We start from the raw sequence: 16,237 nt of genomic DNA, 5'->3' as shown, positions 1-16,237 counted from the left end.
ATGAGATTGGAGGTATAAGCTGATTTCAGATTTGAACTGAGCAACTTAAATTTGCCTCTCGCTGTTTGACAAAAACAAAACCATCTGCCTCCTTGTGTGTGTGTGTGTGTGTGTGTGTGTGTGTGTGTGTGTGTGTGCGTGTGTGTGTGTGTGTGTGTGTGTGTGTGTGGTCTATGAAAAAAAATGGTACTTTAAAGTAGAAAGATGCAGGTTTTCTAGCACTATGGGGCATTTTTGAGCAATATGAATGTATTTCACTCATGATTACTGCAGGTGTGCATCTCTCAAAAGACGATTCGATACGACTCAAGGATATAATCATTTTAAAATGCAACCGTTCGATTCAAAGGGACCACGATGGGACTTGATATGATTCGGCTGTACCTTTTGTCATGCAATAACATGAAACAAACCATTTTTAAATTGTTGCATCCAGAAAATCATATCGCACCAGACGTATTGAGATATGTGAATTGTCTTTTTTTTTTTTTTTGTCAAATCAGAACCCATTACTAGATTCAAATTGTTTTGTTTTTTTCCCGCCCCTACTAATAATCATTATTGCATGTAGTGGTCACGATAAATGACCTACAATGTACTCACTATGTTCGAGAATAGATTATAAATCTGGAAATGTAAAATACAAATTGCAATATGTACGGCTATGTACTGTTGTTGTTGGCTGGGACGGGCTCCAGCTCACCTGCAACTACAAGCGTAGACAGTAGGACAGCAAGGCACAAGGACAGTTTATTAGTGTGAAGTGCATGATCAAAAGCAGACGGTTTGCTTTTGGGCTTTTGTTCTTTAAAGGCTAAAGCTAGCGCTCAATAAAACTAATTGACCACAAGGGAGAGCTGGGACAGGGGGGATGTGGGGGGGGGGGGGGGGGGCCAGCAATGACAAACTAATTTGCATAATGTCAAAGGCAAATGTAATCTTTTGCACAACTCTCAAGCCTCTTTGGGTAGCAGTGGAGGATGTGAGGGGCCTGGGGAGGTGGGGGTGGTTGTCAGTCAAATGATCAGTCAAATATCCACTGCATTTTAGTTTCAAAACAAGATTTTAACAGCTCAATGAAAGTAACATTCCAACATATCATTTTGCGTCAGGAGAAATCAACAATTCTAATTGATTAAAAAAAAAAAAGAAACTCTCTTTTTAAACTTGAATACCTAATGAGGATGGGTCATAAATGCCACCCCTCTGAATTTTTAATCATCACACAAGCAGAAAAAGAACCAAACGCAATCTTGCATAAGACGCTAACGTGGCCCTCTGAATTCAACGCTCATCCTTGTTCAAAGGGACTCAAAGTTTTGAACTAATCAAGAGATGCACATCTCGTTTACGCAAACTGCTCATATGCGGGGGGATCTTGTTTGCAGCAATCGGGCCGTGCCTATAGTTTACTGTACATCAGCTTATACATCATCTGTCCATGCGTGTCTGTGTGTTGTGGCTCCTTGTTCTTGGCCTACTTTGGCAGAGGTGAATTGGGGGCAAGTGGAGTCTATGAGTAAGGGGATTAGGTCTCCAAACATGCTCCTCTGCAGTTTGGGATTTTGCCCTCATGCCAGACACTTAAAGTCTGCCAGGGATTAAGACACGCAGAGAAGTAAGAGCGTCGTGTATTGTGACTGATGTGTGTGTGTGTGTGTGTGTGTGTGTGTGTGTGTGTGTGTGTGTGTGTGTGTGCGTGCGTGCGTGCGTGCGTGCGTGCGTGCGTGTGGTTTTTTACAACAAGGAGGAGGGGTTCAGTGATAAAAAAAAAGAAGAAAAATAATAGTAATAAGATGATGATATGACCTATTTGGAGACGGCTCGTGCCCATGAAGTCGGTCAGTATGTTTTCAAGGGATAAAACACAATAATGGAGAAGCTGTTCTTTTGATTTTGTTTGTATTAGTGGCTCATCTCGGCTTAATTCGTTGCTTTAATTAGGAAATGGCTCGGGTCATTGCAGTCCTCACAGCTTCCTTATTTAGCAAACAAAGGTGGCCTCGTTGGATGAATGACCCTGGCGCGTGGAGTCCGTAATAATCGTATCATCATACAGTGAATGCACATTGATAGCTATTTAAAAAAAAAAAAAAAATGGGAGTACCACATTGAAAACAACGACAATGCATGTATGAAAGGCTTCATATTTTGCCAATAGCGATGTATCATAATGCAATATTTGGAAGACACAAATGAGGACATGACAATATCTATGACAATGTTTCGTCAACAATAGTATCACAATATTGCAATTGTGAGATAACCGATATATTGAAAGAAAAAAAATTACCAACGAAATATCAATTGTGAAAAAAAATATTTTCCCGATGAGTAGTACCATAATATATGAAACACGATGTCTATCAAAATCATGATTTAAAAAAAAAGTGTATCATGATTCACCAATGGTGTGGAATCAATAATCTGTATTTTTTTTTCACGATTTTCTGACAGCAATGTCACAATTGGGTGACAATGCGAGCATATGTTAACCAAAGAACAAACAAGTGGGCGCACAAAATTGCGGAGCGACTGGAACGCGACACGTCACAGAGACTGTCTCCGCATAATGTAAAATCATCCACGTTAAGAATAAGACCGCGCTCTTCAATTCGCCTGAAAGACTCTTTGCGCGTGTCACTGGGTGCTGCTGTTTCCATTAGCAACATAGCTTCAAATACTGTACTTGGCCCAAATGAAAAGGTGAAGGCAAGAAATCTTTTGGTGGCCCTCATTCCATTTGACAACGTCAGCTGGAGGCTTTAAGTGCCACCTGACCTCTTATTTGCCTTAATGTTGTCTTTCCCTTTGTCTTGCTTGAGTAAGTGGGAGGTGGCGGGGGGGTCTTCCTGCGCCCCACCACCATGCGTCTGGAGGCTCCTCCTGGGTTAGAGGCCGTGGCTCCTCCGTGCCGCTCCTCCAAGAAAAGTGGGTCATGAGTCTGAGACGGAAGGATTAGGAGGGCAGGCGTGTGCCAGGCCACCTCTTACTTAGCCATACTGTTCCAACGCACCCACCCCTTCATGCTAAAGACAAGAGGGGGTACGCGTGACCCCCCACTCAAACTCATGTCGCCAAAAGTGTGTCCAAAGCCCAACAGTGACGGATGTAAATTGAATCGGGGGCACGACGTGGAGTGAGCAGATTCCTCAAAATAACAATAATAAACGCTCCCTTGGTAGGTGGTCTGACAAAATTCTACAAAATTCTCCTGAGGATGACAAATGTTGACTCTGAGTCACACCAATTACAATTGTTTCCTAATTTCAGAAATTTCATTTATTATTTTATAGGAAATGCTATCCATTTTTATTGGTGTGGATGACAAATGTTGACTCTGAGTCACACCAATTACAGTTGTTTCCTAATTTCAGAAATTTCATTTCTTATTATTTTATAGGAAATGCTATCCATTTTTTGGGGTGTCCCAAATCTTACTAAATACACCTAAAGCCGACTTTCAGTGGATGTAAAGCTTAGTTCGGACCACCACTAAGGTTTTCCCCGTACACACTACGTGGACCTCACAGCAGGCCAGCAACATCTGTAATGACAAGCGAGGTCAAGCCTCAGCGCTGCCTGAAAGCTTTGAACTCTGACCTCGGTGGCTTTATGCCGAGCCTCTGGGGGTGTTTCACCATTGCCGTCTGAAGCTGATATTTCCCACCCGCCGACAAAGGCCAGGAAAAGACAACACAAGCAGCCGGGGGTCCCCAGACGGGAGCGTCGGACCATCCTGGCACTAAATGGACCGGCACAGTTGCTGGGCCTTTCATTGTGTGCGTGTAAAAGCAAGGGACATGTTGCCTAGTAAAAGTGTCAGGGCCCCACTGAAGGGCCTTTGTATCGCTTTCCAGTAGTCACCGTGCGCCTTTTGTCACCCATGTTGTTCACCATTAGCATCTCAATATTCAAAGGGGGATGACGGCGGGCAGAGGTGGCAGCCTTTTTAGCCTTGAGTGCACCCTCGTGCTATGACTCTCTGAGGAAGCAGCTGGTGACTCAAGATGGCCGCCGAAAAGGCTTGACAGAGCGGACTTCAAAGTAGCGTAGCATTAGCTTACAGCCGAGGTGGTGTGTCATTTCAAGAGTGTGTATCTGATACGTTAGATGAGTACGTAAGAAGTAGCTCTCGGCGTCAAAAAGGTTGGTGACCCATGACATAGGGCGTCCTTATTTTATTTATTTTTTTTACAGTTCACATGACACATTTTCACTGTATCCTGTACTTGCTCTACTATTTACCTTGAACTATATGTCCAAAATGACTACCGCAAAGGCTCATTAAAACAACAAAACGTGTGCCCATCACTGTACTTCTGACCTATTTAATCTCCTCTGGTGAAAAACAAAACAGGGCCCGAGATGCCGACACCACCCCGCCAAGCGCCTTTGCTTGACTCATGCCATATGACTATCCAGGCCGGGCCGGACCGTCAGGCAGTTAAAACTGTGTATGCTTTTGTGTGTGTGTGTGTGTGTGTGTGTGTGTGTGTATGTGTGTGTGTGTGTGGGTTGGTGGTACAGGAGTGTCGGTTGCTGCAAGGGCCAAGCGGGAAAGCGGTTGGGCAGTTTAGCCAGCTGCCGGGGGAGCACAGCAGCGCCGCCCGGGCCGGTCAGTGAAACCTCGCCAGATGGAGCCGTTTTCCAAACAATGAGAGCAGATAGGAACTTCATCTACAGTAGATGACCGCGAGCCTGGTCATGACTTGTTGGTTTGGATCAGAACTCCCCAAAAAATTCCCGGAATAAACATTGGCCGCCATCTCTGAGACAATGATATCATTTTTAATGGCGGCATTCCCGCTGCTTTGCACACACTGGCTGTCTGCTCCATGTGCAACAGGCCGAGGTGTCTTGGGACCACTTTGCTTGGGAGTAACCAAGCCTGGCTAATGAAGCGTGTGATTGGTCCCCTCCCTCACGGACAAGGCCCTTCTTTTTTTTTTTTTTTTTTTCGGGGTGGGGGACATGATGGATCGTGACAGCAGCACAATAGCGGCCTGGTGTCAGGACGGTGGCATGGGTGCGCTGAGCACCCCCGCTGCAATACTCGCTCACCCACCTCTTTGCTCGCTTCTGTTCAAGTTGTATTTTTTGCAGAGTTTTTTTGACACACATTCTCGAGTCACCTGTGTATGCACTCCACACACAAGGTACATTTTGCGTTTCACTCAACATACATTATATTCATACAGGTCAATACAGTATCTATATTCTATATTTATGAACAGTGACTCATACTGTTTCTTTTAATATAATCACTCATCCATGCATTTTCTGAACCACTTATCCTAAGGGTTGCAGGTGTGCTGGACCCTCTCCCAGTTGTCGTTGTGTGGTAGGTGGGATACACCCTCAACTGGTTGCTAGCCAATCGCAGGGCATGCATAGACAAACAACCTCTCACGCTCACAGTCACACCTGTGGACAATTTGGAGTGTCGAATCAATTTGCCATGCACTTATTGGGAATGTGGGGGGGAAATGGGAATACCCGGAGAAAACCCACTCAGGCAAACTCCACACAGGAAGGATACAAACCCATGACCTCTGCACGGTGAGCTGGACGTGCTAACCAGTCAACCACCACCTATAATAATTCAATGAATTGCTGTTTTTGTTTTTAATGTAGAAAAATACTTGCATATTGAAAGTCAGAGAAATGGTTCACCAGAAACTGAATCAAGCTCCTCCCATGTCTATTTCAGTCACCAGACCTCAACCCCAATGTAATGAATGGCAATTTTTGAAGAAAAAAAAATATTTAAATCACCATAACCCAAATAGAAAAAATAACCAACACCACTAGGAATGCCTGCTTGTCGCTGACAACAACAACATACCCCACTGGGCATCTTTTGTTTCCTTTCCTAATGCACTTGCCTACTTTAGTGCAGTTCACCACCATTACAAACAACAAGCTTCAATGAATGCCTCCGTCAGCATTGTCTTTTTCAGGATAGAAATTTTCCATAAGAAACCACACCAAATATTTGTGCTGCACCTCAGAGGGGCTCCAATCGTGCCGTTTTTATTTGTTCTTTTGAAGCGGCCCTTGAAGAAACAGGCTCGAGGGTCAAAAAAATCAAGCAGCGAGAGCACTGTGAAATATGCCAGAGGACAAGAGCCTCGCTGGAAGACCGTCGGGGGGCGGCTCGCAGCTGCTTGCTTTCTCGAGTGGGACCTCAGCTGTGTGGCCATCTTTGGCAATTAGGTGCGATGATGCTTCAGGTTTGGGAAGAGGGGGAAAAGCATCATCATATTCATTGGAAAAAAAATGGTTGTAAATGAGAAGATGATACCACAGCATGCTGTAGGTTAATATACTTGTAAAATATATAATACATGGAAAACATGTCTTCCCCCCCCCTCAATGACATCACAGGTAAACAAGAATCAAAATGAACAAAACAAATAAATATTTTACCATCAACCATTATTTTACCCCAAGTCGAAATAAGTTTCAGTGCTGTCGAGATGTGATGAGTTCTCACAAGATTTGCATAAATTTTGCGCAAAGCTTTTATAGTTCAAAGGTTAGCCCCCCCACTCCCAGCAAAAATAAAAAACATGAAAAATAACAGTGACTTATTATTTGTTTTGTAAACTTTAAGTGCTGTAAATGTTAAGGTTAGTAAAGTAAAGCACATAAAAAAACTTCCAACATTCCATGAACGATATTTTCAACATGTTCTAGCAATTTTCTGACCCGCATGCATGGAGGTGCTAGGTCATAAGATGCTGCCACCCCCCCGGCCCCCTGCCTCACTGTCCTCCCCTGTTGTTGTGCTACACTGTGTTGTGCCTTCTAAGCTCCTTTGACGCTGTGGCAAGCTTTAGCCTGCCCGTTACTGTGTGCGCCTCCTTACAGATTTACAAACCTTAATCTGCGCAGAGATGCACACTGACTTGTTGACGGGAGATTAGCGCCAATACCGTAGAAAATAAAAACACACTAGGAAAAAAGAAACAAAAACAAACCTGCACCAATTCGAATCACAGGCATTGTGGTACTAGGAACCAGAAGATTTCTTTTAATGATGCAGGCTAATTGGCCCCAAAGGCGATAGGTCTAATTGGAGTCAAATTGAATCAAGGCTGTATGTATGGAGCAGTGTGCTGATAATTGCCACATTGTCAATTGGGGACGGCGACATGGCACTCAGCCAAGAAGGAGGGCATGTGCATGACTCAACTGGCTTCGTGCCGACAAAGGGTTACAAATCTATGATGGAGTGCTCAGGGGAAAAAAAAATAAAATAAAAATTATCCAAAAAAGGAAATGATGGAAACTGTTGCAGGAAGTTCACTCTTATACAGTCAACCATCATTTTCTTTTGTCCTAATCCCAGCTGTCTTTGGGCGAGAGGTTGGTGCACCCTGGACTGGTCGCCAGCCCATCTCAGATAGAGGCATGCGACCTGAAGGCACTCGACTTCATGGTCATACTTTTTGACATCACTAGCTGTCAGAAAAATGAAAGAATATGTTCATTGCTCTATAGTACAACTTCACTTATACATTCATATAGCACTTGTCCTTATTATTGTTATGGCTGCGGATGAGCTGGAGGAACATTCTACTCTGATTTAGAGAGTGAACGCACCACAATCATCTTAAGTATCAACTTAAAATGAGTCAAACTTAAAATAAAAAAATAGTAGGCCTGTAATACACAATTTTAAGTATCATATTATCAAAAACAATGTAAATGTATCTCACACATTAAAATGTTGAATATAAGAGGTGAATATGTTGCGGCACAGGAGAACTGTATCACTACAATAAAACTGAACTTCTCTCACTTACAAATGGAATCGTACAACTACAATTATCCTAAATGCATTAAATTGTATGTATATATATATATATATATATATATATATATATATATATATAATGTATTTATATGTGCACGTCACACATTTAGCCCTTTATAGTTGGATAAAAGAATTTTCAGGCATTTTTTTGAAGTATATAACTCTGTGTGGTGCACAAAACAATTAAATGATGCACCATCAATGTCCTCCTGCAACTTGGCCTATTGTGGGGCCTGAAAAGACAGACACGTGCATCTCAGCATCTATATAAAGGGGGGGGGGCATAAATCTGTTTATACAATGCAATGTCCTCTAAAAGTGTGTGTGGGGGTGTGTGTGAGTGTGTGTTTGTGTGTGTGTGTGGGGGGGGCTTATATTCAGGACCGTGGACAGTTACATCCCACCCTAGTTTAGTCCAGATCAGCTGACCGCACACGAGTACCGCCCTCCTCCTCCTCCTTCCTCCGAAGCATCATCTACTGCTACACGGAAGCAACACATGCACATTTGCTGACTTCTCCCTCTTCTGGGTGACAACACACGGGAGACACCTGCACTTTTGTTTTGTTTTGTTTTTTCCTTTTTTTTATGTATGTGTGTTTGTGTTAAACAAACCAAGTGCATCGCATTTTTTGGGTGGGGAGGAGGAGGATATAGCAACAGAAGTGCAAAATGTTGCTCGAACACCCGGGATCAAGTTGTCAGAATAACGCCAATTTTCCCCGCTACAGCGCAGGCCAAGGTAAGAGTCTTATCACAAATAATTATTATCATTATTTTGATTGATTAATCTATGGTGGTTTTTCATCTGCACTGACAAAGATCAAAAATGCTCGCTTTTGATTGATTTGATTTCTTTGGGTGGTTGTAGAAGTGATGAAAGCTGCTGCTTAAAAAAAAAACGATATGAGAGTGCAGTCAAAAAGTGCGTGTTTGTTTGTCAGCAACTTTTCACTTAAAAAACGACTTCGCAGTTTTGCAAGAATCTCAAAGTGTGAGAGGAGTGCTGAAGCAAAAAAAAAACGTCTGGCGGTTAAATTGGGAAGATTATCCTGCTATTTCTGAAGCGAACGTTGATTGAATAGGAATGAAAGGTGTTGAACTTCGAAGATGTTCAATGTCAGTCATGTCACGCTGCACGTGAAGCCTTTTGCGGACATTTCTAACTTTCCGTTTCACCAGAGTTCCTGAACGCATCACGAGGATGAAAAATTCTTTTTCGTGAAAAACCAAAACTGCACCAACATCTCTTTTCCATGTGTTGTAGGCATTCTACCCTGCACATGCGCACTCTTGTCACGTTTGGGTGCGCTGCGTGCGTGCGGGAGACGTTACGAATGCGTAATGAGCTCCCATTGTCGCGCAAATGGCCGCAACAGATGTTATGCGCGTTCTGTCATTCCGCAAGCGCTGCCGCCGTCATGTTGTTGTCACGAGAACGCCCCCCTCACCCCCCACCGAACCCCCAACACACAACTTGCACCGGAACGAAAAAAAAAGGTGCAAGTCTCAGCTACAGGCGACACAAAGGAAACTGCAACAGGTGTCACGTTCCCGCTGCCGTGCAGACAGGTGGGACAACCGAAGGGGTCGAAATTGCTTATGAAATGGTACTGCACTCCCCAAACGATGCAATCTTGAATTTTCCAAACAAAATTAATTTGTTAAACACACGCACACACACACACACACACAAATAATAAGCACAGCACTTTGTTGCATGAAATGAGTTGGTACTTAAACACATTACCACGCAACCGCAAATACGTAGAACGTTCAAAACAAAATACGATGACATTGAAATTTGTGAAACATAAAAAAATATATTTAAAAAGTAAAACAATTTGTCGTCTTCCAAAATTATTAAGTAAATATAACAAACAATAATAATGCCATGCAATATAGGAAAGATGATCTTAATCCACATTTAAAAACAAAGATGTTAATATGAATAACAAAACGATTTCAAAATCTGTTTTTAAATACTTGGTTTCCTCTAAACATAAACCGATTTAAACATCCTCGCACGCTTGCAGGCCAGGTGGGGGGAAAAAAGAAGGTTGGGATGAATTCTAAATAAAAACTATGAATTTCAAGTCCAACTTTCTTACACACCTCTACATATTTTACAATAATTTTCAACAATTTCAAAAATGATGAGAGTTGTGTTAAGGACAAAAATATTCACAGTGACACGCACACTCACAGAACCATAACAAAAGATTCATTTAAAAACTATTTCAATTTCAATTATATATTTTGTTAATTATTTTTAAACAGAAATATTAATATTAATCACATGGGCCTACGATCTGATAATGTAACATTTTTTTTAAATACCATTAATTTAATATGTTCTTCCCATATTTGTTTTAATAATTAAAGCGTACATGTAAAATGAGAGCAATTATTTCGTTTTTGTTCATATTTTTATGTGATTGTAACACGTTATTTTAAGCCCGTAAAACAGGACAGAGCAACTTTTTTTTCTACCGTGCTCAATTTACATTTTTTTATACATGGCACATACTAAATTAATGCTAGAGGTATCGTCTCATAAATTATTATTGGGAGCAATCATCCTTTCCATTTTCGGGGTTTCTACGTGGCTTTATTTGATTTTCAGGGAGGCCCTTGCTGCAAAATAAATACATAAATAAAATGAACAATCCACAGTCGATTACGAACGAAAAATGTCCAACGCTGCAAAAAAAAAAAAAAAAAAAACCTCGAAAATAAACAAATTTGCCCTCGTTCACATATAAGCACAGCGTCCGAAATGTGGACAAATGGCGCAATTGATTTTCGATTCCTCAGCACGCCTGCACTCCGCCTGATTTCCCCAGGCGCCATTTTGTGCCAAAGATGAGCTTCAATAAAATTCATTGGGGTGCTGGCCCGCTCAACATTGCTATTGAACATTACGCATCGGCCCTAAATAAACACCAGTCTCGCAGGACTCCACAACAAGCGACGGGAAAGACTCGAGGGAGTGAGAACTAAGTCAAATTCTTTTTTTTTTTCCTTTTAATGTTGACTGGAAAACGTTTGTATGACATTTTATACAGACGTGCATATTAATTGTCAAAGACGTTCATTTTTGATACAATGCTTCATCGGGCTTGATACTTCCCGGTACGAAATATTACATGCTAATTATTGAATAGATACTGCCAACTATCTTAATTTAATTTACAAACAAAGCTACAGCCGTTTTTCTTTTTTTTTTTTGTTTTTCAAGGCTTTTTCTTTTTTTTTTTTTTTTGCATGAAAAATCGTGTCATCGTCATCCATTAAGATAATTTACAAACTTTTTTTTTTTTGCATGAAAAATCGTGTCATCGTAATCCATTAAGATAATTTACAAAAAAAGTGTTTTCCACTAAATGAATTCGACTCATTTTCCACGTAATTCATTTCAAACCTCAACTATTTACCCCGGGTAGATCATTCCAAAATGCAGTATTAGGTACAGTAGAGTTGTGACATTTGCGCTGCAGGTGTGAATATACCGTTAGGCTACGATCTGAACACACCTGAAATATGATGTTACTATATAGACAATGATGTTAAAAAAAGGGAGCAAAATATTACGAACTGCACAAAACGATGCTTTCCAATCACAAGCGAGGTCTCCACGCCCCGCGATAATGCTTACACTTTTAAAGACAACGCGTGTAAACATAAAATATGAATGTGTAAATGTGTTGCTACTAAAACCGCGTGGAAGCAGAGAAAGAGAATTTTAAGTAGAAAATATTGCGACATCTTTTTTAATTATGGGTCATAACAGGTGACACCTACGTGGAAATTAGTCCACACACTCGCCTGGACTTTGACAAATCGTTTGGTACTGGGATGTTAACATATAGAAATATGTGCTTCTTTTTTATCTGTTAGAATTTGGCGTGTGTATGAATGTAAATTGTTAAAATTGTAATATATTCCGCATTGATATTCTTCTATCGTACTTTTGCCGTTTCCTCGTAATTCTTCTACCATTACGTTTGCTTCTTAATTCTTCTTCTACGTTTTAATTCACACAGATGGACGTCGACCGTTTTTTTTTCCGATTAGGTCAACAAAAAAATATACACATTTTAAAACGAATTGTTATCGATTTAGAGTGTCAATAAAATTACAAATATACGCATTTGACGGTTTTGTATTTATTTTTAGTTTTCTTGGAATATACTTTCTTCAACTTGTTCCACACTGAATTAATTCAACTTTGAGGGGGTTCCAGTACTGCCTCTTTTAATGTTTTAATATTCAATGTGGAGTTCCAAAAGCGAGCAAATTAGATGTTGGCAGGTCTTCTCGCTTGAATGGCTAAACGAGTACCTGTCTCATGGCGTCACCCTTATGCGCTCTCAACCTCCAGAAAGGCTTCATGCAAGTTGCATGGCCTCGAGCACCATCCACAACGGCCACGATCTGATCCATTGCAGCCTTAGTTTTAATAAATAATAAGGCGGTTGCGCGAATGTCATTCTGTCCTCTCTGTTGCAGTTCCTTCTTAATTTTCTCAAATTGCTCAGATATTATTGTATTATCTTCATGCATGCTCATTTGATGGTACACCGGATAATGGGCTTTTATCACGAATTAATTTTTGTCACGTGTTTGTAAGGGTTAAAAAAAATCTCTTGAACTGTAAAATATTGTGTGTGTGTGTGTGTGTGTGTGTGTGTGTGTGTGTGTGTGTAGGCCTATGCATCATACCTGAACTGGTTGCGATTGATTATTATTTTTTTTTTTTAACACCCTCTCCCTGCCCAGACATCCCAGTGTGTGCAGGCTGCAACCAGCACATCGTGGACCGCTTCATCCTCAAAGTGCTGGAGCGCCACTGGCACAGCAAGTGCCTGAAATGCGCAGACTGCCACACTCAGCTGGCTGACAAGTGCTTCAGCCGGGGAGACAGCGTCTACTGCAAGGATGACTTCTTCAAGTGAGCACTCGCCCGCACAGTACTGAGTTTAATACTGACCTATTTTATTGGATTCAGTCTGAAATGCTGATACGGTTTTCCCACATGATGATGACACAATTTTACGCAAGGTAGTGAGTAGTCGGCAGAGGTTTTTGCTATTAAATCATTTGATGACGTGACTATGCCAGAACCTCCTTATGTGGATGGGCAACCTCCGGCTCATGGACCAAAAAGTGCCCATTTCTCAAAACAAATGGGACTTAATTGAATTAACTGCTCACAATAGATCACTTGAGCTGTCATCCTGGCTCCGATTCAGTTGCAGCTTATGTTATAGTCTTAATATTGAATCTACGAGACGTGAAGTGATGATCCACCTTGTCCGCACCCGTGTCCTGAAAGGAGATTTGGCACCAAATGCGCGGCGTGTCAGCAGGGCATCCCGCCCACGCAGGTGGTGAGGCGGGCCCAGGACTTCGTTTACCACCTGCACTGCTTCGCCTGCATCGTGTGCAAGCGGCAGCTGGCCACGGGAGACGAGTACTACCTGATGGAGGACAGCCGGCTGGTGTGCAAGGCTGACTACGAGACCGCCAAACAGAGAGGTGTGTGCGTGCGTGTGTATGTGTGTCGTATTGTTTACTACTCCTTTTAATACAATTAAGCCACACGATGCACTCAGCTATAAGAGGCCCAAAAGAGCCACATTAAATTGCGGCGCACTAAATTTCAAGTCCCCATTTTATCTCCCCCATCTGTTTGTTTGAACATGCGCCCAAGTGCTCATCTCAACTTTTCGCCCCCAAAAACACACACGTTTATTTTACTAATGAAAGGGTGCAATTACTTAAGGGAAGGGGGTGGAGGGGGAATAGCCATTTCGAGGATGTTTTGCCAACACATGCGATGCAATTAACAAGACGCCGGGTTTTACTTAATGGGGCATCCCGAGGTCATTTTAACTGTTAAACTTGTCTCAGCGTCACAGTTTGGGCCAACTTGTTTTTATATCATTTATATCTAATTGGTTGCATTTGAAAGAGCAACATACAGCTGAAGGCGTGGAATAACTTACACCTGGCGTGATACCCTCAAAAGGTACGGTGGAAACCCCAGAGTGGAACTTCCAAATTGTCATGTCAGCAAATCCTCAGTTTCTTTCAAGACGCCTTTTGTCCCACTGTCCCGTCCTTTGATTGACTCCCATTGTGTGTCTCCTCCTCTGCCCTTCAGAAGCCGACTCAACTGCAAAAAGGCCCCGAACGACCATTACGGCCAAGCAGCTGGAGACCCTGAAAAACGCCTACAATAATTCTCCCAAGCCGGCCCGCCACGTGCGTGAGCAACTCTCCTCCGAGACGGGCCTGGACATGAGGGTCGTGCAGGTAAGGTTTATTATGATCCATTAGGAAGCCCATCCATTAGTGTCCCGAGTTCATTACAGCGGGACAACGGGCGGCCGAGTCGGCACCGCAGCACTCTGCCCGGCCGAACGCTCGGGTGAATTTACGGTGAGATGGAGCAAAATGAAGTCCACATCAAAGTCAGCGTGGTTTAAGTGCAAGCTCGTTAACAATGGCGAGAGCCAGGCCCACTCTTCTATTGTCGCTCGGGCTAAGGAGCCCCCACGCCGGCGGCCGTATATATTGTTTTATTTGCAAGGACGAACGTGGGGGGACGGAAGCCACTAAAATGCTACTCATTATCCCGTGAAAGGAAAGGAGGCGAGGAGGGTTCAACCCGGGGCGGAATCTCATTAAGGCGCATGCAAAACGCCTTGTTGCGTTTTGCGTGTGCGGTAGTGAAAAAAAAATGGAGATGTTTCACCCTCGTTTTTTTTTTTACTCTTAAAAGCACTTCCGATTTAGATCGCATTGAGAGCCTTTTTTTTTTTTTTTGCTCGTGTCATGATCAGAGCAGCAAAAGTAGCAAGAGGAACTGTAACGAGAGGAGAAGGAGGTTTGTCTGCAGTAACAGTCCTCGGAAATGATGTCAGAGCAACTGACAGAGACTGATTTTGACGCTTTCGTTCTTGTCGCGAAACACTTGAAGAATAATCAAACAGGAACAAGGAGATATTTTGTCTGCAGTAGGAGTAACATATGATCGGACCTCTAAACCTTGTAACTGAGACGCCCGTGCTTTTTTTCTGTTAGTGTAATGTTGAAGGAAAGTTTGGCGCAGCAGAACTTAGGTCTGTGTTAGTAATATGTAATAGGATCGCAAAACGTTCAATCCCATGAAAAGTAAAAATAAACATATCTTCTATATTCACCAAATGCAGAGACGACTGTTGTGAACAAAAAGTCAAGCAGTTTCCTCCGCTGCATGGAAACCATGTCCCGCTCAACTGTCAATTCTCAAACAAAGAAGAGCAGACCCTGGCCATGCATCCCATGAAATATAACGTTAAAAGCCATTTTTTTTTTCCTCCACAGGTTTGGTTCCAGAACCGGCGGGCCAAAGAGAAGAGGCTAAAAAAAGACGCTGGGCGCCAGAGGTGGGGTCAATATTTCAGGAACATGAAGAGGTCGCGTGGTAGCTCCAAGTCAGACAAAGACAGCATCCAAGAGGAAGGCATGGACAGCGACGCCGAGGTGTCCTTCACAGGTACGACTCAATTGCTCAGTTTCACTCCAGGGAAGACGTTGCAAGAACCAAACCACATCTTGTCTTTTCGGGTACCTGAAACAGATGAACCTCCCATGTCTGAGCTCGGCCACAGCAACGGCATGTACGGCAGCAACTCCCCAGCCATGGGGGCCCGCCAAGGGGGCAACAACCACGCCTCCTTCCCTTTGGAGCACGCCGCCTTGCCCTCGCAAGAGCAATTTCACGACATGCGTTCCAACAGCCCCTACGGCCTAGCCCAGTCGCCGGGGTCCCACCCGGCGCTACCTCGGCACCAGCCGCTCATCACCGGCCTTGTCTACCCTGAGTCGGGCCTATCCATCATGACCCAAGGTGGGGGGATAAACCCCGCCGTCAGGGTTTCCATCGGTTCTGCCAACGGCCCAAGCTCGGACCTCTCCACCGGCAGCAGCGGCGGATACCCGGATTTCCCCGCAAGTCCCGCCTCCTGGTTGGACGAAGTCGACCACGGACAGTTCTGATCGCTTGATTCTAAGAAACGGGACTTACTTTGATGATCTTGGTTTTTTTTTTGTCTTCTGTTTGAACTATGGACTCAATAAATAAGACTTGGTTTGTATGGCAGACCGGTGGGAACTTGGGAACTTGGAAATCAGCAGGATCTCATCATCACTTTCGTTTGGATGGAGGAGAAAAATCCTTCGTAAAAAGCACTTGGCCTGATATTGTATGTAGTGTTCATTTCCAGGTATCGATGTCTTAGGGACAATATGAAGACTGAGAATTAAGCATCTCTTGACTCCTCCTACTGCTTTTAAGTTGTTGTTGTCTGCAGTGCGTTCAGGTGCAAAAGTCTGTAAACGTCTGGTTGTTGCCAAATGTCA

At 43.0% G+C, this 16,237-nt stretch overlaps 1 protein-coding gene across 2 annotated transcripts; it reads left to right on the top strand.

Moving 5' to 3' along the window:
* Nucleotides 1-8,246: 8,246 nt before the first annotated feature.
* lhx3 (LIM homeobox 3) lies at nucleotides 8,247-16,224 on the top strand. 2 transcript variants are annotated; one of them, XM_019890361.1, is made up of 6 exons: nucleotides 8,250-8,567; nucleotides 12,608-12,779; nucleotides 13,164-13,366; nucleotides 13,995-14,146; nucleotides 15,200-15,371; nucleotides 15,456-16,224. In XM_019890361.1, exons 1-6 carry the CDS (start codon nucleotides 8,498-8,500, stop codon nucleotides 15,872-15,874), a joined length of 1,188 nt encoding a protein of 395 aa, XP_019745920.1. In that variant the 5' UTR covers nucleotides 8,250-8,497; the 3' UTR covers nucleotides 15,875-16,224. The 2 variants fall into 2 exon arrangements, with proteins under 2 accessions (XP_019745911.1, XP_019745920.1); XM_019890352.1 differs by having other exon boundaries at nucleotides 8,247-8,567; nucleotides 15,200-16,224.
* Nucleotides 16,225-16,237: the final 13 nt, after the last annotated feature.

Source organism: Hippocampus comes, unplaced genomic scaffold (assembly GCF_001891065.2).
Source record: "Hippocampus comes isolate QL1 unplaced genomic scaffold, H_comes_QL1_v1.1 scaffold241, whole genome shotgun sequence".
Lineage (NCBI taxonomy): Eukaryota > Metazoa > Chordata > Actinopteri > Syngnathiformes > Syngnathidae > Hippocampus > Hippocampus comes.
The sequence above is the reverse complement of the archived record's forward strand: the minus strand, read 5'-3'. Positions and strand labels throughout refer to the sequence as shown.